The sequence below is a fragment of the Zosterops lateralis genome (assembly GCF_965231275.1).
Source record: "Zosterops lateralis genome assembly, chromosome: 24".
In the NCBI taxonomy this organism is placed as follows: Eukaryota; Metazoa; Chordata; class Aves; order Passeriformes; family Zosteropidae; genus Zosterops; species Zosterops lateralis.
The window spans coordinates 1050692-1076366 of NC_139784.1; the positions used below are offsets into that span (position 1 = coordinate 1050692).

At 45.8% G+C, this 25675-nt stretch overlaps 1 protein-coding gene across 3 annotated transcripts in view; it reads right to left on the bottom strand.

Annotated features, from left to right (window-relative positions):
* GPATCH8 (G-patch domain containing 8) overlaps window positions 1–25675 on the bottom strand; it is a 55790-nt gene that overhangs the window by 5912 nt on the left and 24203 nt on the right. For 2 of the 3 annotated variants that reach the window (XM_083877563.1, XM_083877564.1), the window contains 5 exons: window positions 16627–16671; window positions 14560–14627; window positions 14044–14130; window positions 9720–9863; window positions 334–464 (listed from right to left, as the gene is read on the bottom strand). In XM_083877563.1, the coding sequence (XP_083733689.1) occupies window positions 334–464; window positions 9720–9863; window positions 14044–14130; window positions 14560–14586 (389 nt within the window). In that variant the 5' untranslated portion in view covers window positions 14587–14627; window positions 16627–16671. The remainder of the gene's footprint in view (window positions 1–333; window positions 465–9719; window positions 9864–14043; window positions 14131–14559; window positions 14628–16626; window positions 16672–25675) is intronic. The other variant, XM_083877562.1, reaches the window with a different exon arrangement.

A 25675-nucleotide genomic window follows, 5' to 3' on the forward strand; every position in this document is an offset into this window, starting at 1 on the left:
TCCCTGTCCCTCTGCAGGAAGATCCATCCCTCAGCAGAGACAATCTTAACACAGTTCAAGTGTTCTTGCACTCAGACACATATATTAAAATATCATTATACAGACACTCAAAGTGTTTAATGATATTAAATTACTGAAGAAAATACCTATTGCTGGATAAAGCAATTTGGGGATACTCTGCATGATCAGTTCAGTGAACTCCTACCAAAACCACAGCATGAGCCCCGAACACAGTGTGAAGCTTTGCCCTCAAAGCCTGTGCAGTATCCTAGAGCAGGAATGTCAGCCCAGGACAGCAGCCCCACAGGACTGTTGGGGACCACCCAGACTCACCACTCAGGCTGCCTCCTCTGCTCAGCCAGCTCGTGCAGGCGCCGCAGGGCTTTCTCCTGCTTCCTCTCATCTTTCCGGGATCTCGACGAGACGTTGCGAGCAAATTCCCTTTGCTTGAGATCTTTCAACCTCTGAGGCAAAATAAAGCAGGGAAAAATCAGCTCAAAGGTGTTTGTGGTTTATCCAAGAGCAGCTCTTTGCTGTAGCACTGGAAATTGCGGTGTCAAGCCCCTCCCCAGGGATATTCATTGAGCCAGGATGGAGCAACAGCATCTTAGCTCAACAAACCCCACGGAGCACACTGCCATCCTCCCAGCAGCTGAAGGAAAAGACAATTGGTGGTCACTTTTGGCTATAACTTCAAGTTCTGTGTACCCCCTTCCAATCAACACTACTGGTTTTCTTTAGCATGGACAACAAAGCTGATTTCGAAGCAACAAGCAAATTCTGGAAGGAAAAGGGGAAAAGAAGAAGGATTGTTTACTTTGCTGCTCTTGCAGGGTGCAGATGTACTTGACAAACAGTGCATGACACAAGTCAAGAGCACGGGCCAAAGGACAGGAAGGATTAGCTGGTGCCAGAGTTACCCAGGAATGATATCTGACAAAAGCAATGTACCATTACATTGGAGAAGGAGCCAAAAATCCCATGCAAATGATTTTGTAAGCAAATCCAGAATACAACATACACCACAACCAGTTACTTGTTTTCCTGACAGTAGTTCTGAGAGGGTCAAGAAACAAACTGCTCTAAAGGCAGGAGGGTCTCTTGGGGTTGAATACTTTGTGGGGCAGAAGCACCAAGTTCCCCAAAAATCTTATCATGAGGGAGCAAACCCAATCCTAAGGAATTTCAAACATCCTAGTATCACTGAGGAAGTCTAGGTAGTCAAATCTAATAGAAAACAAACATCCAAGACTTCAGAACATTTTGGAAAGTCCTTGTCTCAGAGCACTAGGAGAAGAGGCTGCTGCTTTTCCTTTCCATACATATATATATATGTATGTTGTGGATATTCACAACATTTTTTTAGAGTGCTCTACAGAAGTTTAAGTAACAGAAAGCAACAAAGACCGACCTCTACTATCCTAAAGGGACTCATTGTTCTTTTTTAGTGCACAATTCAAAACCCTTTCAAAGGGCCCAGCTCCAGAACGCATCCTGTACTCAGCTTTTGGAAAAAGTTTCATGTTTTTCAGGCATTTCATGCAGGGCCTGGGAGACTAACGGGACTCAGATCAGGAGTCACTTTGGAACAATTCTTGTACAGGATGTACAAATCACTGGTGAATTCTAAATGCTTCTGGCTGGCTGACTCTGCCTCTTTCCTGGAGCAGAGTCAGACTGCCACACACAGAAACAGTGGATCTGGAAACCAACCCAAAGCTCAAATTAGAGGAATTAAGCTGGCCCAATGTAAAAAGAACATTGCTTTGTGAAAAAGGGAGATTGGACAAGACAGAGGATTCTCTTACCTAATTGTATTTACTAAATGTGGTTGATTGTTACCAAAATCAGAGGGGAGGACACACAAAAAGATACAACTACAGACACCAGTAGAAAGAAACTCACTCTTGTGATCTGGACTCCCAAATTAGAAGGGTTTGCTTTCAATACATCAGCTGAAAACGTCACATCACAAAGAAAAAAAAAGAAAGTAAAAATAAAACAAGAGTGGAAGAGAGGAAAAAAAAAAAAACAAGCAAGCATTACTAGAGAGCTATGGGGGAGTGTGCCAGCTATTCTACAGAGTGGGAATGGAGCCAGTGGAGCCACGGGACTGAGCCGGGGTCTGGAGCAGGGGGACACACACAGACACGCACGGACACAGCAATGATCCCACCTGGAACAGCAGAACTACTTTCACCAGGACAAGTAAAGGGCTCAAGGGTTTTGTGGTGTATGTTAAATGTTGAAGAGTAATTTTTTTCCAAGAGGAAGGAAAAAAAAATATAGATGGACTGAGTAATGCTATCAGCTTTTTCATGCTGATTTCAAAAGTGTGTATGAAATGCTCTGGGAAGTTACAGCCACCAACAGCTGACAAAACTATTTAATGGGGGCTGATGCCAAGTCTCAAGATCACTCACCCATTTGGAAAAAAGTATGACCCAGCTATTTACACCAGACATGAACTGTGACCTTTTCCTCTCAAGAGGAAGGTGCATGGTGCACCCAGAGCCCCCTGTGCCCCCAGGCATGGTCCTGATCATCCCCCAGGATACAAACTGGGCTCAGAGGTGTTTGGAACGATACAGCTGCCCCCAGGCTCTCCTGCCTCCATTACATGCAGACAGCATTTAATGCCCACTGAATGCAGACAGAATTAAATGCCCACTATTAAATGCTGACCTTTGTGTGTCTCTGTTCCCCCAAACTTCCTACTCTCAAAATTTAGAGGTGTGAAGGAAATTAACTACCCCAAAGCACTGTAACTCTGGAATATGCCCCACAACAGCTCCCAGTTGCACCCAAACCTGAGCCCTTTAGGCTGACAGACCACTGGCCCTGGTGTCAAGACTGCTGAGAATCTGGGGAAATTCTTCCCCAAAACCTTCCAAAATTGGGGAAGAAAGAGTTGGTCTGGCTTCCAAAGGACCGAGAGATCTCAAGGCTGAGTTTCTTTTTGTCACACAGGAGTCAGAAGGAAAAAAGAGTCTTTCTAGGGAAGTATAGGATAGAAAAGCTCACAAATGCACCAGCTCCTTGGAAATGTAAAATACAGAACAGAACACAGCTCAGCATCTTAGACTGACCTAAACCAACACACCTGTCATCAGAAATGACACCAGGCATGCAAGAGACCTGGATGGACTGCATTATCTTTCCTAAATGCATCCTGGGGGAGGGAAAGGGGGGAAAACAAGAGTCCACACTGCTCATCTGTAAGAACAACCTGCTGCAGGAGTGAAAAATACCCAGAATTTTTCAAAATAACCTGTTAACTCTCCCCTCACTTACTGTTTCAAATATGTCACTGAATCCAGTGATTGATCCCCCCAAAGACTGGATAACCAGTTCACTACAGCCATGCCCACCCTGCTCCCCAGTTCTGACTGGGAAAGAGCAATCTGAAGACTCAAGTACAATTTCACTGGGCGAAGGGAGCACATGGAGCACTGAAATGCTGCTCACACACTTCCAGGTCTCAGCCTGCCCTGGAAATCATTTGAATTAAACAGATATTTAAACTCAGCTTACACTAAAGAAATTTCCATCTAATCCTGAGGAGAGTGTTTATTATTCTAATCCCCCAAAAACCTCAAAATGACTTTTTGGACCACACCATGTGTGTGGGTGTGTGAGAAGCCAGAGGAGCATGGTACTGTCCCTTCCCCAGCACCACAGAGAAATTCCAAGAAGGATTTAACAAAGCCACTCAACCATCCTCAGGGAGCTTCTCTCCTCCACAAGGAATCCTGGGAACTCATACTCTTGGGGTGAATCTTCTCTTTTTAAGTCTTCCTATTGTGCTTAGCAAGACAATGATTTTTTTTCAACAGGATTAGAGCCACCAAACCTGTATTAAATCAAACACATGCTTCATGCTACTACAGGATTTCAAAATTAAGGGGCATTTTTTCTCCATTGGCAGCGTGTTTTCTGAGGAAGCAGCACTTTATCTAATCAGCAACATCCTTTCAAACTGCAGGATCATGGGGACCATAAACCCAAGGAATATTCTGCTGGTTTATTATCCAGCTGTCAGAAGGGCCACACTGCAGTGACCAGCAGTGACACAAATCACCCAGCACTTACATAAAATTTCTCCAGATTTTCAAATGCTGTAGGCAGTAGTTCACTACCTCCAGCCTTCCTGGGGTTTATTAATAGCTGCCACCCCCCTCAGCTTTGGAACAAAGTATTGTATTTTAAGTTTCCAGCCTTGTTTCTAGCAAAATTCCAAACTCGCCTTCACATTTCCACAGGAGTGCAAATCGAGCTCCTAAAGAGCAGGTTTGGTATCAAATCTGCAGCTACCTCTGGACTGCAGCACAAAGAGGCCACAGTGCTGGATTATCTCCCAATCCCTGCGTGGCTCAGGAGGCCAAACTGGCAAACATCACCAGTACCTTCCAATTCTCACAAATCAGCTTAAAGCAGCTGCACTACAGCACTAATGAAAAGCTCCTGAGAGCCCATCCCAGGCACAGCAAAGTGGGGAAATCAGGGGGGTAAGCAGGAGTCAGGAACTGTTGCAACAGGAAAACCACTGGATCATCACAGGATGTCCTAAGTAGGAAAGAATCCCCAAGGATCATCCAGTCCAACCCCCCAAACAATCCTACCCTGTGCATCCCTGGGAGAGTTGTCCAAGTGCTCCTGGAGCTCTGGCAGCCTCAGGGCCATGAAAAATCTCAGCACACCCCAGATTTTGCTGATGATACCAGGTAAGACCTCCCCAGTACCCAGCTGGGGTGCAGAGCTTAACAGGCTCAGCACCAGCAGTACATGGATTTTCTGTCTAAGGTGACAAAGCCACCCAGAATCATTGAACTGAGGCCCACTGAGAGACAGTCTTTGCCTGAAAGTGCAGAGCAGAAAGAATCCCTGTTATTCTCACAAGACAAAAGCACTGTCACCAGACCTGAAGATGTGAGACTTTCATACCAAACCCCATTGAGATGGGTCAGAGCAGATCCACCTCTGGGGCTCGAAGCAGGAGGCAGCTCCCATGACATCAGAGCTCCCTCCTCCCTTGCCATTGTTCTCATGTCTCTCTGCCAACCCACATTAAATAAAATAATAATAATGTACTTTTCATTCTGTGCCAGCAGATTTCTGGCTTTCTGAACTTTTGATGTCTGCTCGATTCTTTGCCCCAAAAGCTTCTGCGAGTGAACGACACCATTAAACATAAGCTCAAAGAATGGCAACTTTGATCATTTTATTGAAGTGAGAACACAAGCCTGGCTTATCTTTGGTCATCAACATTCTCTGCACACTTATAAACGAAGTGAAAAGAACAGAGGGGAAATGGCCTGCAAATGCTGTTTTATTTCATCTTAATTTCCTCTCTGGAAGAAATCAGTATTTTTCTTAGCTGGGTTAAGAAAAATATAGAATGGTTTGGGTTGGAAGGGACCTTAAATCTCACCCAGTCCCACTCCCTGCCATGGGCAGGGACACCTTCCACTATCCCAGGGTGCTCCAAGTCCTGTCCAACATGGCCTTGGACGCTTCCAGGGATCCAGGGGCAGCCACAGCTGCTCTGAGCACCCTGTGCCAGGGCCTAACCATCCTCACTGGGGAGAATTTCCCCATCATCTCTATTCTAAACCTAGTCCCTTTTCAGTTAAATCCATTCCCCTTTGTTTTATCACTCCATGCTCTTGTCCAAAGTCCCTCTCCAGTTCTCTTGTAGCCCCTTTATTGGTAACTGGTGGGTTTTCTGAGGGCAAAGCATTTCTGGAGCAGAAGAACCTCCCATGTAACACCAAGTACCTCAGAGATTCCCTCCTCAGTCTTCTCCATTCAAGCTGTACTTGGAGGCCCAAGGTTTTGGAAATCCCAAATTTCCCCAAAACACAGTTCAGAGCTTGCATTCAGAGTATTCCTCAACCCCAGCAGTGACTGTCTTGATAATTTTATTGTGCTTGAACAGATCCCTCCCCCTCGGCATGAGAGGTGAAGATGCAGCTAATTGGGGCACAAAGAGAACTGCACATCTATACTTTTGGTTCTGAGTTCCACCCTCTTTCCCAAAGAACTTCTTTATGGAATACACTCCCTTTGTCCTTTTACAAAGAGAATCTAGGCAGAATTAATCACCTATACCTCCAAAACACCACGCACTTGGGGGGAAAAAAAGAGCTACATAAAAGCCTGCATTTCAATGCTGGTTTGTGTTCTCCCAGGGAACCTGGCACAGGTTCACTCAGGAACATGTTTGTTTTTCACAGGGAATGCAGAAGAGGAATGTTTTGATTCTGTTGGGTCAGTGACTCAGGAAACAGCTCGAGCCCTCAGCAGGCACACAAGCAGAACAAAGTGATGGTGGGAGATTCTCCAAGTTCTTGGATTGTTAAAAACCCCACACAGTAAAAGCTGACTGTAAATGCTACATAACTGACACACAAGGTAATTCCAACAGTAACTCTTGCAAGCTGTTCCAGGTGCTGAGCCCTGCACATACAGGTTTATTTGACAGGAACACACAGACTGGGCACAGCCCAGATAAGAGGCTTGCACTCATCTTCACACAAATCTAATATGAGGCCTTTATCTTAATGTCAAAACTCCAAAGCAAATAAGGAGCTCTCACAGGTGTAATGCCTTAAGGACACATTCCCACTGAGTCCAGAGTGTTCTAAGGACTGTGGGAGCTGCCAAGGATCACAACATTGTGGATCTGCAGTAAAGCAGAACAAAAATCACAGAATCACAGACTGGTTTGGCTTAGAAAAAGATTACCTTGTTCCACCCTCTGCCATGGGCAGGGACACCCTGCACTATCCCAGGTTTCTCCAAGTCCTGTCAAACCTGGCCCTGAACACTTCCAGGGATATACACGGGGTCCATCTTCACCACCCAAGCTCCTTCTTAGCTGCAGAAGCTTTCTTTCTACATTTGCCACCTTTTGTCTTTTGATTATTGTTAATTATTACTCTGCTGACTGTCAGGGCTGGGCACCATCAGGAGTGAGGGCCCTTCATAACCTGCCAGGCCTTCAAGATCAAAATCTACAGCTAAAAAAACCCACCACTAAAGACATCAGCAGCTGTGCAAGAAGTTATGAGATGCAGCCTTTTCCAGTTGCTCACTGAAGGGTGTGTGAGAGAACTGAGCTCACTGTCCCTCCTGCAAGGCCATCTGCACCTGCTCCAGCTGCTTTCAGTCCCCTGAGAGGGACAGGCCATGTGCTGATCAGAGGGTGACTAGTCCTTAAAACAGCTGCACTTCTCATCTCAAGTATCAACCTAATTAAAAACAGCTCCAGAACAACACTGCACACCTCCAACACAATGGCTAAAACATGCCAATGATTTGGGAGAATAAATGCTAGGATCTTTTCCCAGGTAAGGAAATGCTGCCTTTTGGAGAAAGTTGGTGTTGAGGGTGATTCAGATGTAGCCAAATGGTTTATGAAACCAGGACAGGCAGGAAATAAAGAGAATAAACCTCCCCTTTAATTGTTTGGTGTTGATACAATTTTGGTGGGTCCAAAATTCATCCGGTTGGGATCAATACACTTACCTATCATCCCTGTTGGGCAATAATCCTGAGTTCCTTCCTGGAATACAAGACAGTGTCTTTATAACTCAGGAGTGGAAAGGGATCTGAGGATGGAACATCTATTTACAGGGACAGCCTAATGCTTGCTGAGCCACAGAGGGATAACCAAACACTCCAGCGTCAGGGGGACGTGGAACTAAAAATACTTAAAAGCAAAAATGCTGTGGAAGCTGAGCCAAGAAAAAGGCAAAAACAAGCTCTGTTGCCTCAAAAATTACCACTGAGGCAAAAAAAATCTCACAGATGATGTATACCAAGCTGGGTTGCTGTAACTAAGATACTGTAATGGCCTTTCTTTCCAAGAAAGCCAACTGATGGCCTACTTTTAGGAAAAGTTCATGGTTTTCCTCAAAAACTTTAGGCTCACCTTTCTGCAACCTCATCTTCTTGTTTAGAGAGACAAACTATGAAACATCAACATGCAACATATCAAAAGCACAGCTTTTAACTGTTTTAAAATTTAAACTGGGCTGCTGAAAATGAGCCTCCCTGGAGGAGGAGGGAGCACAGCAGTGAGATAATGTTACTTATGCAAATTCACTGTCATTCTGTCTCGGGGGTTTCAAGTTCACTTCCTGAATGCTGACCCAGTGGGGTCACACACATTTCAGCCCGACAAAGCTGGACAAGCAATTTTTTCCCTAAGCAAAGCATGATTGCTTCTGTTTAAATCCCTCTGTAACTAGAAATTAATGCTGGGTGATGCAGCCAGAGTTTGGAGGCTCATTTTCTCCAAAGCCTGCCTGAAGTGACTGCAATGGATGGAATTATCCAAGAATGTAATTCCTCTCAACATAATCAGCAGTACCAAGTAACTTCCAAATTCCTTCTCCTGATGAGATGACCCCACCCTGTGGGTGCACAAGACATTTTTCTCTCAGGCCACTCCTGCTGATGACTCCTTTTATTGTTTTCCACAGGTTGGTTTCCTCCTCCACAGCGCCTCCAGCTGCTGGAAGAGCTCTGAGCCTGGCCAGGCTCACGTCAGTGCCCCATCAGTCACCGAGGGCTGGAGCAGTTCATGGAATCCCACAGCATCAGAACACCAAGAATGTGACACAAACAAGTCCTGCCACCTGGTAAATGCAGGTCACTGCACTCAGGTTTCAGCCAAACTGATGGAGACTTTCCAAGGAAGTTCTCTGCTCTCAGGTGTCACGGCTGAGCTCAGCCAAAACCACTCCTCTGCCCAATAACCAAAGGAATAAATTAATTTCTGCTCAATTCTACCAAACCACAATTTTCACAGAGCCCAACAGCCCTGCCATGAAAATCCTGACAAGACTCCCTTAGTTCAAAGCAGATTCTCTGTCATATCCTACATTTAATACACACACACAAAAATCATACTCTAAAGCCACATTCTTGTTTTTAAGCTGTTTTCACTGCTATTTTGCAGCTCTACAGCACATCCTCCTTGAGTTACCAGCAGTCTGATGATTGTGTTGTTAGAATTTATGACTAGGAACATCAAATCCCTCCTCTGAGCCCTTCCAGCCCTGGAGGAGCCCAACACTGCTATCTGCTGTGCAGTTACATCTCATTTAGCAGTTTAAATGGTCAAACAGATCAGGCTAACATAAGAACTCCCATTACTTACTGTGCAGCATGAAGACACTACAGTACATCCCTACCTTGGGAAAAAAAAACAGCTCCACAGAGAGTCCTGAATCCACCTTCTCCTGAGAATTACAGAATTTGGGAAGTGCTCCTTTCTTAGGATTCCTTTGACACAGCCCATTATTTCCTAGTCTGTTTTCAGTAACTCCACAGAACACAGACTCAGATAGTAAAATGCTCACATGTGTGGAATCATCACTCCCCAAAGCTGTACTAATGCTAAAAGCAAGCTGGGAGCCATCCACCTCCACGTGTACCCTCCTCGGTTTAACACCAGGACATTCCTGCCCATGGGTCTTTCAGAACTGGGGCTCCTTGATGCCAACCATGGAGTGAGGCTTGGGGCTCTTTTGTTGGTTTGTGATCTTAAATGAATGATGACCATAAAAATCTTACCCAGCAACATAAAACACCTATTCCTGGACCAGTAAGGAAAACAGAGACACCAGGGAAATTCCAAGTATTAACCACAAACAAGACCACCACAATGAGTATCAAACTGATGAACTGTGCTCTCTACAACTGGTTACCTGCTTGTGAGCGTGGTCATAAGAGTTGATGTGGTTGTCAAACTCTTGGTGCTTCTGATACTGCTTGTCACAGAGCTCGCAGTAGAAGTTTGCTCTGAGGTCTTCCAAAGCCTTGGCAATGGCCTTTTCTTTATCAACATAATCCTGGAAAATTAACAAAAAAATGCTTCTGTTAAGCGTCCTGTAGTACAGGCTGGAAGATGATGGGTTAGTCCTTTGAGGAAAAATAGTGCTCAATAAAAACTTAGTGTACATTGGTTATATTTATTACAGGATCGGTGAGGCTGGAAAACACCCCCAAGATCACTGGGTCCAACCTGTGCCCAATCCCCACCTTGTCCCCAGCCCAGAGCTCTGAGCGCCACTTCCAGTCCTTCCCTGGACACCTCCAGGGATGGACACTCCAAATCTCCCTGGGCAGCCCCTGCCAAGGCCTGAGCACCCTTTCCATGGAGAAATTCCTGCTGATGTCCAACCTGAGCCTGGCCTAGCCCAGCCTGAGGCCGTTCCCTCTCCTCCTGTCCCTGTTCCCTGGGAGGAGAGCCCGACCTGCCCAGCTGTCTCCTCCTGTCAGGGAGTTGTGCAGAGCCACAAGGTCCCCCCTGAGCCTCCTTTTCTCCAGGCTCAGCCCGTTTCCCACCTCCCTCAGCCCTTTCTGGGGCTCCAGCCCATTCCCAGCTCTGTCCCTTCTCTGAGCATGTTCTAGCCCCTCAATGTTCTTTCTATCATGAGGTGCCCAGAACTGGACACAGCACTTGAGGTCCCTCAGCAGTGCCAGCTCAGGGGACAGTCAGCCAGTGCCAGCCCGGGTCCTGTTGCCACCCCACCTGGGATAGCCCAGGTGCCACTGGCCTCTTGCTCACCTGGGCACCCTGGGCTCATGTCCAGCCACAGCTGACCAGCATCTCCAGGTCCTGTCCAGTTTTCCAGTCACTTTGCCCCCAGCTGGAACATCCCATGGGGTTGCTGTGATGCAAATACAGGTCCCAGCACTTGGCTCTACTGAACCCAGCTCACTAAGCTGAGCAGCCTTTGCAAATTCACAGGTGGGATTCCAGAACTTCACAATACTTGGCTCCATTTTTACCCAGAATCACAATATTCTGCGCTGCAAAGAACCCACAAGGACTGAACATCCCCTGGTCATAGGAGAAGTATCACTGAAAGGAGACTGCTTAAAACAAGGCCTGTAGTGCTGATGGGGGAAGGCAGCTCTGCCTCATGGGAGCCTCCTGGATTGTCTGTGCTCCAAGGAGAAGTTCAAAACCTCGAGCTAACCCAGAGACACACTGACATCAAACCTAAGAGGATCCCTGCCTTTGGAACAGAACCTTACAACTCTAAAGCTGACACTGCTCCATTTTGAGTGCTAAGAGATGTCTGCTTCATCTTGGTTTGGCTGCCTGAATTCAGGTGGGAGGAACATGGCTCTGGCTGGGAATTATCCTTCAGAGCCTGCCAAGCCCAATCCACTCCAGTGAAATATTCCCAGGAGCAGAACTGTCTCTCACGCTGGGCTCAGCACAGGACTCACACTGCAGTGGGCACAGGGAGCTGCATTTAATGGACAGGGGAGGGAGACAGCCTTGGAGCGCTGAGAAGTCTTTTCCCTTCTATAACTGAACATTTGCACAAATAGAAAACAAAACCTCCAGGCAGAGATGAGGTGGCTCACCTGGCAACAGCCACATCCTTCCTTCTTTTGCTACAGGTTTTCAATATGCACTGAGCTCTGGGACTGGGGAAATCCCAGTCTCTAAGTGGCTGCATTGGCTAGAAATCCAGGTGTGGAAGGAGCCTGTGCTGCCCCCCAGGGCTGCTGCACATCTGGGGGGCTCCAAGACACACCTGATACCAGGACACAGGAACCTTGGAGCTAAAGCAGCTGTTCCCTCTTGCCAGGCTGTATCAATTACAACCCCACCAGTAGAATTAATAAAACATCACCACTTTTCACAAGCTCTCTGGGGGAGGTTTACCCTGAGGAGGTGGAAGCTTTTACTCAAAATCAGCTACAAATGCTGCATCACAAAGCCCACTGTACTCACTGCAGCATTCCCCATATAACCATTGACCATAGGCATTTCAACTGGAATAAATAGAAATTATATTAAAAAAACAGCCTAACATTAGAAAAAAAGCACTTAAGGATTTTTTTTTTTCAATCTTCAATACAAACTTCCTATGGGAAGCTTCCTTCCTCAGCAAGAGGCAGCAAACATTTAAGACAAAAAAGTCTGAGAGGTTTTTCCTTTGAATTTCAGATCTTGTTCAAGGCAATATGGTTTATCTCCTAGTTACATCAAAATGGCATTAAAATAAAATTACTGAGTGTGTTTTATGATGCAAAATTTATATAAAAAACTTCAACATCCCAGGACAGGAAAAAAAAAAATCTAAAAAATTTTAGTGTTCATGTTTGGGATTGTTTTCAATTTAAAGCACTGTTCATTTCTACATAAAAAAGGAAGCAACTTCCTGCTTCCATCTATTAGCAGATGCCCTTGTTAAGTGCAAAAAAAAAAAAAAAAAAAAAAACCAACCAAAAAAAAAACCCCAACAAATCTGGAGTTTTGAGCCTGAAGCAGGTCCCCAGGAAGACAAGAAAGGAAAACAGAGCAGCGTGAGCTCCACAGAACACGGACGTTTACAGTTCCTCTGAATCCCAGACAAGCTTCCTGTGCCATGTGTAGGTTTTTTTGAGCAAGCATCCTGTGGCTAAACAATGAAATCCAGCCATTTGAGTGATCAGAATCTATACAAAAGAAGGGAATTAAAAAAACATTTCTTGGCTGTAGTTATCCAAAATTCCTCTGAGGCTCCCTGAATGGCTGATCAGGATGCACCACCATCAGCAGTTACATAATGGACTCCTGTGGAGCAGCAAAAAGTAATGGCTGCAGACATTTTTTACAGATTAATACCAAAATGCAAGGGGCTAAGGATGAACTGAGCTAATAAAACCTCACTGGAGCTGGGAGAGACTGCTACTGCTTCAGAGCTCCTGAGAAAAACCCGTGCTGGATGAGGGCAGGAAGAGAAAAGACTCTCAGAGCAACACAGGTTGGGCTGCATTTGGAAAGATAATTGTAAACCCCAAGAACTCCAGAATCACAAAATGGTTTTGCTTGGGAGGGACCTTAAAGCTCCCCTAGTCCCATTCCCTACCATGGGCAGGGATACCTCCCACTAGACCAGGTTGCTCCAAGCCCTATCCAACCTTTCCAGGGATGGGGAGTCCACAGCCCCTCTGGGTACCCAAACACCTGCAGTTCACATACCAAACAAGTCAAGGTCTCAAGAAAAAAAAAAGAAAAAAGAGGAGAGGAGGCTATAAATTTTCATAGCTGAACAAACTGCCTGAAGAATTAACTGTTCAGCTGGGGAAATGGAATTTTAGATTTGCAGAGGTTATGTTTAATTTTAATGGCACTGAAACTACTTTCCCATTATTTCCCAAATAATTAAAATTCATGCAAGACTGACACTGCATTTGGATGTCCCAGGCTCTTCCTCAACCCTGGTACGCCCCAAATCTCCAGACAATTTAACAAGCAGGCTTTCCTAAGAGCTGATGGGCTGAGAGGCTGGGAAACGGAAGAGTGGATTAAATGATGAGCAGAGACCATGTCTCCACAGAGAACCCAGCTACATCTAGTCCAAGAATGCTCATGCATGTCACACTCAGTCCCAACACCACAGCTCATTTTTATCAGCCCTTGGCTTACAAAATAACCCCACTGGTTTTGTAAATCCTATAGAAATATAGAATTTGCCCTTTTTTTAATGTTGCCTGAACAGTTCTTCCAAAGAGCTCCAGCCCATCCATTTCTTCAAGCGGGAGCCATGTCCTACCTTTCCAAAGCAAGCAGGATTTATGCAGTAACATCATGATGTACTGCTCACTCCTCGCTCAGTACAACGCAAGAGCTCCTCCCCTCCCAGCTGGTAACTGCCCCTCTACCACCTGCAGGTTTTGTCCTGACAAGACAGGCTCACTCAAAAAATCTGGCAGCCCTGGGTGTAGGGAAGGAAATGTCCTGCTCACTCCAGGACTGTTCATTCCAGAACAGGAGCAAAGCACACAGAGAAAGCCCTGCTGCTGTCTGGGGGCTCTTCAGCAGCTAAACAAACAGGAAGGTTGATGTCAGGAAGTGAATAACCAGTGTCTTAAAATATAAATTATTTCCAGAATGACCAAACCCAAGAGCAGTGAATTTCTACCACCGTCACTGCAGCAGAACGAAGAGAACTCAGCCCCATCAGAACAGATCTTTTCCCAACCAGCCCACAGACACTGATGTTGATGCCCCTCTCTCTGTACCTTGTACTTCTGCCTCAGCTCCTCGGTGTCTTCCTTCTCCACCTCCAGCACTCGCCTCCGCTCTGTGGCATCCTCGGCGTAGTCGAGCTGTTTAAAAAAAAAAAATAGAGAAGAGATGCAATTTGGCCCATAAATACATTGCACTATCAAATCTACCAGAAAGCACAACTTAACAACTTCAGCTGAAACAGAATCTCTGCAAGTCATATTTTACTTTCCCTGTTTTGTCACCCCAAGTATAACAGAGGTCATTAATCCCCCTGATGTGGAGGGCCCTGGCAAGCCCATGGCAGCATTGGGGAGGGAAAATCTCAGAGCCCAGGGATTTTGGGGAGCATCCAAACCCCAGAACTCAGGCTCAAAGGGATAAACAGAGGATGCACTTTGCAGACAAGCGTTTTCTTACTGCGCTGATTTAAGAGCAAGTTGTTCTTTACCTCAGATGCACAAACTCTCACTTCTCCGTATCTTTCCCACCCCACCCCCAGAAGCCCTGCAGGGCTGAGGGGAGCTCACCTCCATCTCCATGCGGCCCATGCCCATGACATCATACTTGACAACGATAGGGATGGGATCCGTCCTCCCTGGAAGAGGAACACACAGAGAAGGGTCAGCAACAGCCCAGCACCACAGCTCACTGTACACATTGGGTTTGGGTGGTTAGAGATCTTGCCTTGGAGTGCAGAGACCAGAAAGCTACAGTGAACCAAACACGAGCCATTCTCACAGCTTACAGCCAACCCTGTGCCCAGCTCCCAGTGGCACTCAGGATGATAAATGCATTTTCTGAACATTAACTGCTCATGTAAAAGCTTCTCATGGTTAATGTTCCCCCATGACAAGCCCTGGGGCAGGGCTGATAACAGGACTTGAGCCTTCTCCTCAAAGCTTCCACATCAGGCTCCTCATCTCCTCATAAGAGTGAAGAAGCTGCTAATCACTGTCCACTGTTGCAGGTGATGAATAATCAATTAGAACTTCCCAAAGGATGTGGAAGCCTGCCTCCCACCAGCTTTTGCCCTCCCCAGGAGTAAGGAATACTGAGGACACAATGGCACAGAAGCCAAACTTCCCCCACCCAAACAGCCAGTCTAGGCCAGGGGTGGGTCCCTGCTCCCCCAGCCCTGGAGTGATGCTCTGGCCCCGCCGTGTCACCTGTAAGCTGTGAAAAGGACTGGTTGCGAAGAAAATTGACTTTGAACTAATCAAACTATGCTGGAGATTTATTTTTTAAAAAAAACATATCTTTAATCCACTCATAACCAGCCAAACAAAGCAAAATGGGGCAGACAAGCACTTTACTACCACAGCTTTTTTTTTTTTTTTTTTTTTTTTTTTAAATTATTATGATTTTGATTTTTACATCACAACTGGCACTGGTGGTTGTGATGTAACCCACTGACAAAGTACTTACCTTCTCCAGTGCAAACCTTGAGTGAAAAAACAGAATGTTTACTTCCCTTATTATTGCTCTTGTTTGGTGTAAACAACTCTTTTGTTATACACACATACACAGGTATTATACCTTTGGGCTAAAAGATCAACAGGTTGGATTCATGCTGAAATATTTCACTGGCATCCACATGTGCAAAAGGTTAAAGTCTTTAAAACTGCCTCAGAAAACCTGGATAGGTGTGAACTCTTTGCCAGCATCAGCCATAATTCCTGCCAAAAACACAGCCCCAGAGGGGCTTTTGAACCTTAAAGTATACAGATATGTGGTTTTATTCAGAAATAAATCCATTGAATTAATTGCTTTACAGTTTCATTGATATGCCCGGGATTTGGCAGGCAGGAATCCAGCAGGTTCAAAAGTAGCGATCACATTAATCTGAAATGGTTTGGATTGAGCTTTCCTTTGGATATTTAATGCTCATCTTTGACAAGGCTTCTCTTATGCCCAACGGTATAATACAGTAAGCAGTGACTGCAATTTTTAGCAAAAGGACCAAATTAAAGACAGGTTATAAAAATGACTTCCTATGTGCAATATCACTTTCATAACGTCTCAGCCAGGGATTTACTGGTAAGTGGTGAAACCAAATAGAATGGCTGGCACCAAGTGCCAACAATTTGTTATTCAAATTTTTTTCAAGCTTTTTGTTCTTTTTGTTCTACTTTGGTTTTGGGTATTTTTGGTTCATTTTTGTTTCTCCAGCAATTGAGATCTTTTGATGCAGCCTCATTGCCCTGGTAAACCCCTGTATACAAACAATGCATCAGTACTTTTGCCTTCTAAGGCAGTCAAAGTTTTTTGGGTTGGTTCTTTTTAATTCAAAATCTATTTAGAAATTGCAGTAGCAAGTGCTAGTGCCCACTGTGTTGGGGGGAAAAAAAAATCAAGTTTGGACAGTATTAAAAATTTATGTTTAAACTGATTTTGGCAGTTCTAACACAAACAGAAACATCCCTTCTTAGCAATACCCTTTAATGAACAAGGATCAGACAAGTGTGCATAAAGAAAGGAAAGGAAAGGAAAATGAAAGACCAAGCAGAAGGATGATGGCTACAACAGAGAAAGTAAGCCTAACATTGGTGCACTGATGACAAAAGGAGTAATTCAGTCTGAAAATAAAAAATTACCACTGCTAAGTTTACCATCACCACAACAAGTCCAGGATCATAACGCTGTAAAAAAGAAACACCATTTGTTAGGCAGAAACCATTAGGGGCAGAAAACAGGCCGTTTGGCAGGGAGGATGGGTTACAAAAAATAACAGGAGGCTTCTTGCTCACCCCTCCACCCCATGACCGTGCTCTGCCCTGCAGAACCAGGGAGCCACTGGAGCAGCTCTGGCTCCTGCTGGGTGTTGGGAGAGCTCCTGGGGACAGCCCCCCTCCTAGGAGGCACTGAGGCACAGGTAAGCAGGCAATTTAAAAAGGAAACAAATCAGGATCGTAAGGAAGTAGCAAATACTCTGGGCCAAAAGGAGCTCTGCTTGCAGCTAAGAGGAGAATATTCCATGTGAAAAGTGATGCCTGTTTTAAACTGAACCACCGTTTCATTATGAATGGAACCTCATGTGTGACATCCAGGTGACAAGTGGCATGTCCAGGCACGTAACACAGCTATGGCAGCAGGGCCAAGCCCACATGAATGGAGCCAGCTGGGGCAGCAGGACATGCTGCTGGGGACTGGGGTGGCCTCACCCCCAGTCCAAGGAAAGCCACGATAGTGAAGGGACAGGGACAGGCTCAGGGCCACCCCTGGCCTGCTGGCTGCCAGGTGGGACATGGGAGCAACCAAAGTGGGAAATGAGGCTCTCCAAGTACAGCTCATTACTTCACCTTTGAAGGAACTTCCTCGAGGAAAGTTTATCCTACTGCTGACCATGACAACTGGATCTTTCCCAGTAGGTGAATGTGGTCTGGACATCAGGAGCCTTCCAGGTTTGGGGTCCCTGCTGAGCCTTTCCAGTACACCAGCATGCTTTGAAGGGAATGTAAGCTTCCAAGGCCCAGAATTCCCACACTTCCTGCCACTCAGCAGGGCTGCAAGCAGTGCCACACAGACAGCTAATTCCCAGGGTAAATCTTGCTGTGTCCTTGTCCCAGCCCCCTGCAGCCCACAACATTAATTTTATTTTTGAGACAGGTCACAACTCCTTCACAGACTGGTCACTGCACAGGCTGCAGACCCCAAAGCAGAGAGGGTTATTGCATGAAACACTTCCACACACAGAGGAAATCTCGTGGAGAGAATAGAGCAGGAACCTCCAGCAGGATGTAAAAAACAAACAGCTCACACAAGAGTCACAACTCAGAAAACTCAATCTCCAAGTGAATTAGATTAGTAATGATTCCCTGGACTCAGAAATGAAGTGAGATTCCCAAACTGACCGGCTGTACCTGTTTTGCTTTCCTCTCCCCAAGAAATGGGGAAAACCTTTCTCCCAGCTTGTGAAAAATTGCTCAGATCCAAACAAACCCTGACAGGCACCCCTTCCCAAAGCCCTGCAGTGGCAGGGAGAAGGGAGTACGTGGCCAAGCAGGCTTCTCCAGATCCCCTCCTTTTTAACTGCATGAAGTTACTGCATATGAGCAAATACTTCCCCACAGTGCTATAAATTAATACATCTTGGGAAAATTCATCCTAAGGCTTCAGGGCTCTAGTATCAGACATAGATCATGGTGCACATAGAGGACTGTGGGTTCAGGGCCATGCTCTGGCTCTGGACACAGTGTGGATACTGCTCTGCCCTCTGGAATGGGAATATCCTATCTGGAGCTGCCATTTGAGCCTGCCTGGAAACACCAGCATCGTCAACACCAGTCCATGTTTTATCCTGTTTTTAACAAGTCAATACAGAAAACAGTTTTCATCAGATGGCAGATTCAGAGGAACTCCTCCCTCCAAAAATAGCATCCTGGCAATAGAATCCCAGAATGGTCTGGGTTGGGAGGGAACTTAAACAGTTCCTCCATGGAACAGGGACACCTTCCACTAACTTCAGTTGCTCCAAGTTCCCATCCCTTTGACACTTCCAGGGATGGGGCAGCCACAGCTGCTCTGAGCACCCTGTGCCAGGGCCCCACCACTCTCACAGGGAAGAGTTTCCTCCCAACATCAAATATAAATTGAACCTTTTTTTAATTTATAACATCTACTCCTTGTCCTATCCCAACAGGTAAATTCCTCCGTTAAAGAGACATTTTTTAATTTATAACATCTACTCCTTGTCCTATCCCAACAGGTAAATTCCTCCGTTAAAGAGACATTCAGATATAACAGGATGAAAAAAAAAGTATCCCAAAACCTCTATGTTAACATAATTCAATCAAATCTCTTTCAGCATATCCCTTATGCACAGTGTGTAAGCATCACAGAAGTAACACAAGAACCGTGATCCTGCTTGTTTTGTTGACATCTTCATAGAAATTCCCCCCAGGTACAAGCTTTGTAGGATCCAATCCCAGAGGACTGATTAATACCACACTTGTCACAGGAGAAGAATTTCATAAACTCAGCATCTCCAGAGGACACAGACAAGAGCATCTGATCTTGTTGGACGCAGAGGATTTCTCCTTATTTGTTGTCTTTATTCTGCAACTGAAACTCACAGTAAGACACAACCTTCCAGGGGCTTTTAGCTGCTCCTGGAAAGGGATTATGACTCAGCTGTGTGCAGGGCAGTTTCATGACCATAGCACTGGGTTGCTCTGGTGGATAAGGGGTGGTTTGTTCAGTCAGCACAAACCCCACTGCAGGCTCTGGAAGGGAAGCAGGTGCCTGCAGGCAGCAACTAACACCTACACGAATGGATCCAAAGGGACAGGGCTCACCTTCAGCTGCACTGTCTGGGAAGAGGGAGATGGAGGAGTTCCCGTGCTCATGAATGAGTTACATTTTCAAAAGATGAGGACTTTGCAACACTCAACACTCCTGGGATTGTTTTGATACAGCATGGTGGGGCTGGGCGCTGCTTCCAGGGAACAAGTGACAGGACAAAAGAGAACAGCCTCAAATTGTGCCAGGGAAGGTTTAGTTTGGATATTGGGGAAACTTCTTCATGGGAGGAGGGGTTTTCCAGCCTAGGCAGAGGATGCCCAGGGCAGTGCTGGAGTCCCCAACCCTGAAGGGATTTAAAAGCTGTGTCAATGTGGCACCTGGGACACAGAGATGAGTGATAGCCTTGGCAGCACTGGGCTCCCTAAGAGTCTATGAGAAACCAAGAGCTGTCCTGTTGAAAATTCAGACTCCTCATTCAGCACATCAAGAGGGGAGAGGGGAGAAAATCCACTCGTTTTCACTGGTGCAAAAGCCTGGGTTGCTCCTCACTGGCTAAAAATGACACCACGTTATCAAACTCGATCCAACTGCTGCAAGAAGCAAATGAACGAACAAGGGCAAGCTTTAATCCCAGTCCCCTTCGGGAATTAGATTTGTGAGCTCATCCTGTTTATGTCAGATTTCTGGAAGGGGTCAAAACAATCAAGAGATTCAAACAAAGGTCCATCATCCTTGGTGGCAAACAAAGTTCCAGAGAGGAGAAAGTGTTTTCCAAGAACACAGAAACTGCCCTGTGAATTTAATGCTTACTAAGTAGGGGAGAAATGATGAGATAAAGTCAAGTTGTAAACACCCCAATCACATGGAAAACTTCCAATGGGAGCTCAAAACTCTACAGACACACAAACCAAGGGTGCCCCTTGGAGAAAATCAAGCTGAGGTTTAAAACTGAGGCACCAAGCAGAGCTTTTTGAACTTTTGCAGGGGAAGGAACATTGTGGAGCCTGGGTCAAAAAACATCCCTACTCCAAATGCTGAGCAATGGATTAAAGAGCAACACAGAAGGTGTTGGAGCAAAAACACAATTCCTGGTTGATTTAGATTAGGAATTCAAGGTAAGGGTTGCATTCTGTGCTCATCTGGGTAAGTGCACAGGGCTGAAGGGTCTGGTCTGACTCAAGGCTGCACTGAAGAGTGAGGGAGACTGTGCATGGCCCCAGCCTCTCCCTTCCCCACGCTCCTCTCTCCCGGTTTAATAACAATGCTCTTCCATAGCACCAGCACAAAGGGCCAGAAGGCCTCACCCCAAGCCAGGTGAAGGCTGTCACAACAAACACGTGGCACTGGAAGCACAATGATTTCAGATTTCACTGGCTACACCCACTCAAGCAACACAAACTCACCCCCTGTAATCAAGGGAAGGATATTGCACCTCCAAAAGCAAATAAAGGGGCAACTGCTTCCCCCAAAGGACACTGAGCAAACCTCCCATTCCGTCTGTGGTCTTCTGGGTTTTAACACAGCAGTGAAGATGGGTATGATGACAGTAGCCACAGCAGCCAGGTTTCTAAAGCTAATTTCACATGAAAAAAATCACTCTTAAAACTACTGGCATGATTTGTGTTGCAAAAACAAGCATGAAAATGTTCCTCCATGCCAGGATTGAAGTTCCTGTGAGGACACGTGAAGATAGAAGATAAGAGAGTGGTCACAGCTATTTCTTGGGTAAGAACCAACCAAACCAACACGTACCTAATGAATAAAGGCACTGTAAAGCATTTTTATCTACCTCTGCTGTATTTTCCTGTATTTATTACAAAGCTTCAAAACCCAGAAAGAAATTTGATACCCCTCAGTCCCTCAGATGCTCATTGTTCAATGTTCACAGGCCTGACACATATCCACTGTCTGCCTCCACAAGATCAGAGGAGCCAACAAATGGAAAACACATTAATATCTGAGCTGAAGCCATTTGGTGAGCGGGTGACAGCACCAGGATTCAAGACCTTGGAATTCAAACCCTGAGCTCATCTCTCCAGGCTGCAGCTGCCAACTGATCACATTTGTGACTGATCTCAGTTGCTTGAGTGGTCAAAGCTCTGTTTATTGCTCCCCATAGTCCGAGGAATATCCAGCAAAGGCAGCGCCCGCAGCCACCTGGCACCGCCTTGGAACGGAGACTCAGATCCGGCTCCATCCCACTGCCAGGGATCACCCCAGGGGCTGCCAGGAGAGGATATTTCCTGCCTGAGCCACGGGATCATGGCTTCACCTGCAGCTCTGAGCAGCTTCCAGCACCTGTCAGACGCTTCTGCTCCGCCGCTCTGCTCAGCCCTTGGGCCTAGAGGGAATGTTTTCCCTTTTCTGAACAGATTTGGGGAGGAATGTGCCAAAGAAAAGCTGCACCATAGTGATGCTGAGGGAGAAAGTGCTGACTATATTTATCCGCACAGAATTTGCAAGTCAGAGCACAATTCCACTTGTGCTTTTTCTTTTAATTGAAAACCATGCAACAAAAATCCAGCTTAATGGAGGAACTGGATTTTAGCATTTGCTAACAAATTTGCTATACCTGACTTTTCTACCTAGCTGGATGTACTCATGAAAGGATAAAATAAATCTAAAGCACTTTTTATTAACTGCTGCTCCCTGTCTCACCAGGATGATTTATACAATCAGTGTGGGGCACACCTTGGTCAACAGGAACAGCACTGCCCTGACAGTCTGTGCGGGTTTATTGCTTTCAGCCTGAGTGGAAGGGAACAAAGATGCAGGAAGGGAACAAAGATGCAGGAAGGGTTCCCAGGTCTGCATGGCACTGCCAATGACACAGGCACAGCCCTGCCCTCTCCTCGCAGCGTTACATCAGCAGAGCTGCTCCCCAGGGAGATGAAAGCAGCCCTTCCAGAACAGTTACACTGAAATGATGCCAAAATTTGGCCAAAAACATAAGCAAACATGAAGGAAGTTATTACTAAATAGGCAAGGAAGCAGGGGACAGAAGGCCTTCAGGACAAAAGGCTACAGGGCAAGTTCCTGCCACTGCAAGGATCTGCCCCAAAAGGGACATCCCTGCCCTAAACAGAACAACCTGCTGCTTCTATTTCCTGAGTACTGGAGATAATCCAAGTCCCAGTATGGATCAGCAGCCAGCCACCTTGAAACTTCTTTTGGTTTCACTCTGAGCATTTTCACGACAATAACCAAGCTCTGAATGAGCTGCCTCAGTCCTTGAGGAGCAAACACAGGAATTCCAGAGCTACACTGAGCCTCCACGTTACCTGAGCCGTTTGATTCACAACTGAGACACTGAGGAGCAGCTCTGCCATGACAAATTGTGTGATTTCTGTTGCCATAGCAAAGTACTACATTGGGATTCACCTCTCAAAGATACCACAAAAGATCAGGATAATCTTAGTCTCGGGAATATTGTGGGAATGTACAGTAAATCAATGCCTTTAAACATATCAAATTAATTATACAGGACACAGTTTGTGGTTTAGGGGAACTTGTAACTGCTTCTATACAAGTGGGGCTGTTTTTAAAGGGTCGAGACTGCAATCAGGCAAGAATGTTTACAAAAGAGAACTTTGGAGAGGCAAATCTGGGTTGAATACTTACAGTTGTTACCCAGACTAGCTAAGGATGAGCTGGATCTGTCCACCAGAGCTGGTCAATCCTTCCTCAGAGTCTCCTCTCTGAGGGGTAGTTAGGCCAGTAAACATCAAAGCTTCTTTCTGCCCTCTCCAAACCCTCCCTGCAGAGCTGCCCACCCTCCTCAGGCCCTGCTATGACCCAGGAAGCAGCAGGATAACCTACTCAGCTTCCCCTGGTCTAATTAAATGAGATTAGACTACTGGTTTTAGTCTTGCAGATGTACCTCTAGAGTATTATTACTTCATATTAAACACACAAGTAAAAAAAAAAATCCAGAAGTTTTCAGCACAATTTTTTTTTCAAACAAGGCTCGTTAAAAAAATTGACAGGGAAAAGGCAAAGAGCTTATAAAAATATTTTCAAATGTATGATTCAAATTATCCCACTTCTGCACGTCAGTCTCCTGGCTTTTCATAATACTACTTTAACTTGATGGGAAATACTCATTCCAAGAGAAATCATTAGAGTGTGGTTGAATTCAGATTTCCCTCAGCCCTCTCATTCCCCTCCTGACTTACGTAACTCCTGATTTATTCACAATCCTTGGGCTCATTTAGCACAGGACTTCACACGAAGGTCAGGCAATGCTTTTAACCAATCTTTTGCTAGTTTCATTTTTTCAGGAGACCACAAAAGTTTGGATTATCAACTACAGGCATTCCCTCAAAGATTAAAGAGGCCACAATCACCATTTTCTCACTTGTCAGAGTGCAACCATCACATATCTCTATGGAAAAGTGACTCCCTAAGCCATATTTTCCAAATTAAAAAAAGATGCCTGTCAACTAGCAACCCCCGCTCCTGCTTTTTCATATTCACTGGCTGTTAGCAAGCTGAAGCACCATTTCCAAATATAACACAAGTTGTTTGTGGGAAAAAATTATGAAAAACATCAGGGAGAGAGATGAGCTGAAGGATGACTCTGCTGAATTCCTTGTATCTCCGAACAAGGACTCCAGCACTGGTGTGGTCAGAGTCGACAGCGCTGTCCCTGCCTGATGCTCCCCTCAGCACACAACCCAAGTTCAGTGAAAGATGGAGATGTTTCAGCCAGAACACAGCTGGTGACAGCGACATCACTCAAGCCAGGGGCTCTGTGCTTCCCTACCCAAGGGCTCAGCTCTTCTCAGTAACAAGATTTACACCACAAGGCAGCTGCCCCAGGGGGTACGGAACGCCTCCACCTCTGGAATTTTCCTGAGAATGAGCCACCTTGCACCAGCAGATTTTTACCACCAGCAATTGGCAAGTGTAGATTTTAGGCTGATGCAGGTCAAGAGAATAGCTCAGCACTCTCCCCACTGGATTCCATCCCTCAGTGGGTAGTGAGGAGGAAGGAACCCATCACAGGGTAACATCCTGCAGTGTGAGGTTCTTGCTGAACACCACCAGAAGACTACAAGAAACATTTCTGCTTGGCAGATGTAATACAGTATTACTTTGGGATTCAACAGAACAAAAGAGGGAGCCCCAGCTCAGATGAACAGCTAGAATTCAAAGCAACATCACAAAACTCAGCACACTGAACTCATCCACTTCTGTTAAAGTGCACAGAAAGAAGATGAATGCAGTATCAATTCTGTAGATGCAACCCAAAATTTTTGAGAGTTTGATGTAAGGACTTTCTGCAGGAGGTCAGACACTACACACACAGCTCAAGGCTGCTTGAAGGGGTTCTGTTTCTGCTGCATCTTCTCATCATAGGCTGTGTAACATTTTAGGCTCAAGCAGTGTCAAGCAAGAAGAGTTTAACAAGAACACACCTACATCTCTTTACATCTTTTGGTCTTTCCTGAACAAGGGAATGCAGAAGAGGGAAAGAACTTCTGTTCTGCTCCTCCCTTCTCACTGCATATCAAGTGACTTCAGTCTTCAAACTCCTAGAATAAGACAGAATTTGGATGCAAATGCCTCCGTCCTGACATTTTATATTTGGATTTTTGGGCCAATCTAAGATTCATGCAGAAAGGTCACTGGATAATGAATTAAACACTCTCAACACAATAATCACCAATGCCACAGGCAACAGGCACAGTCTCTGTCTGCTGAGAACTTAGAGGAGAAAAGCTGGAGCAGCAGCACTCTCCCTTCCACATCCTCTGCACAGACCTCTGGAGAAGTTGGCTGGCAGATGGTCAGGGCATTTCCCTTCCGAAAGGGCTGAAATTCCTGCACATGTTCCAAAGTCTACATTAGGAAGGCTTCAGCACTGAACTGGGTTAAACTGGGTGGGTTATTATCACTCCTGTGTTCCTGTGACCGTGCAGGAGGCACAGGAAAGCCCTCAGAGCCCACATCTGTGATTTGCCTGTAGCTTCCACACAGTCCCAATCAGCAGAGCTCCAATGATACGTGAGAGATCCGGAACAGCTCCAGCGCAGTGAGAGGTACAGTGGGAACATCTACATCTGGACAAGACTCAAAGTGCAAATTCCTGCTCAGCCCGTGAGACATGGTGATACCACCACCCCCTGCCCCGACTCCAGACCTAGTCCTGTATTCCATGTTCACTCCATCACATCTGAGCCTGCAGCACCCTAGGCTCTTGGGCTGTGCCTTGGGATCCACCCAGGGCTGGGACAAGGCTTTTCTTTCTTTCAGGTCTGTTTCCACACTAATGACACCCAGAGCAATACAGGGAACCCAAAAGAAAGATCAGACCAAGTTCCACTCCATGATACACATCCCACATGCCAAAGGAAAGGCCCAGAGGTGACAGCTACAAACCCCACCTGAGGTCTTGCT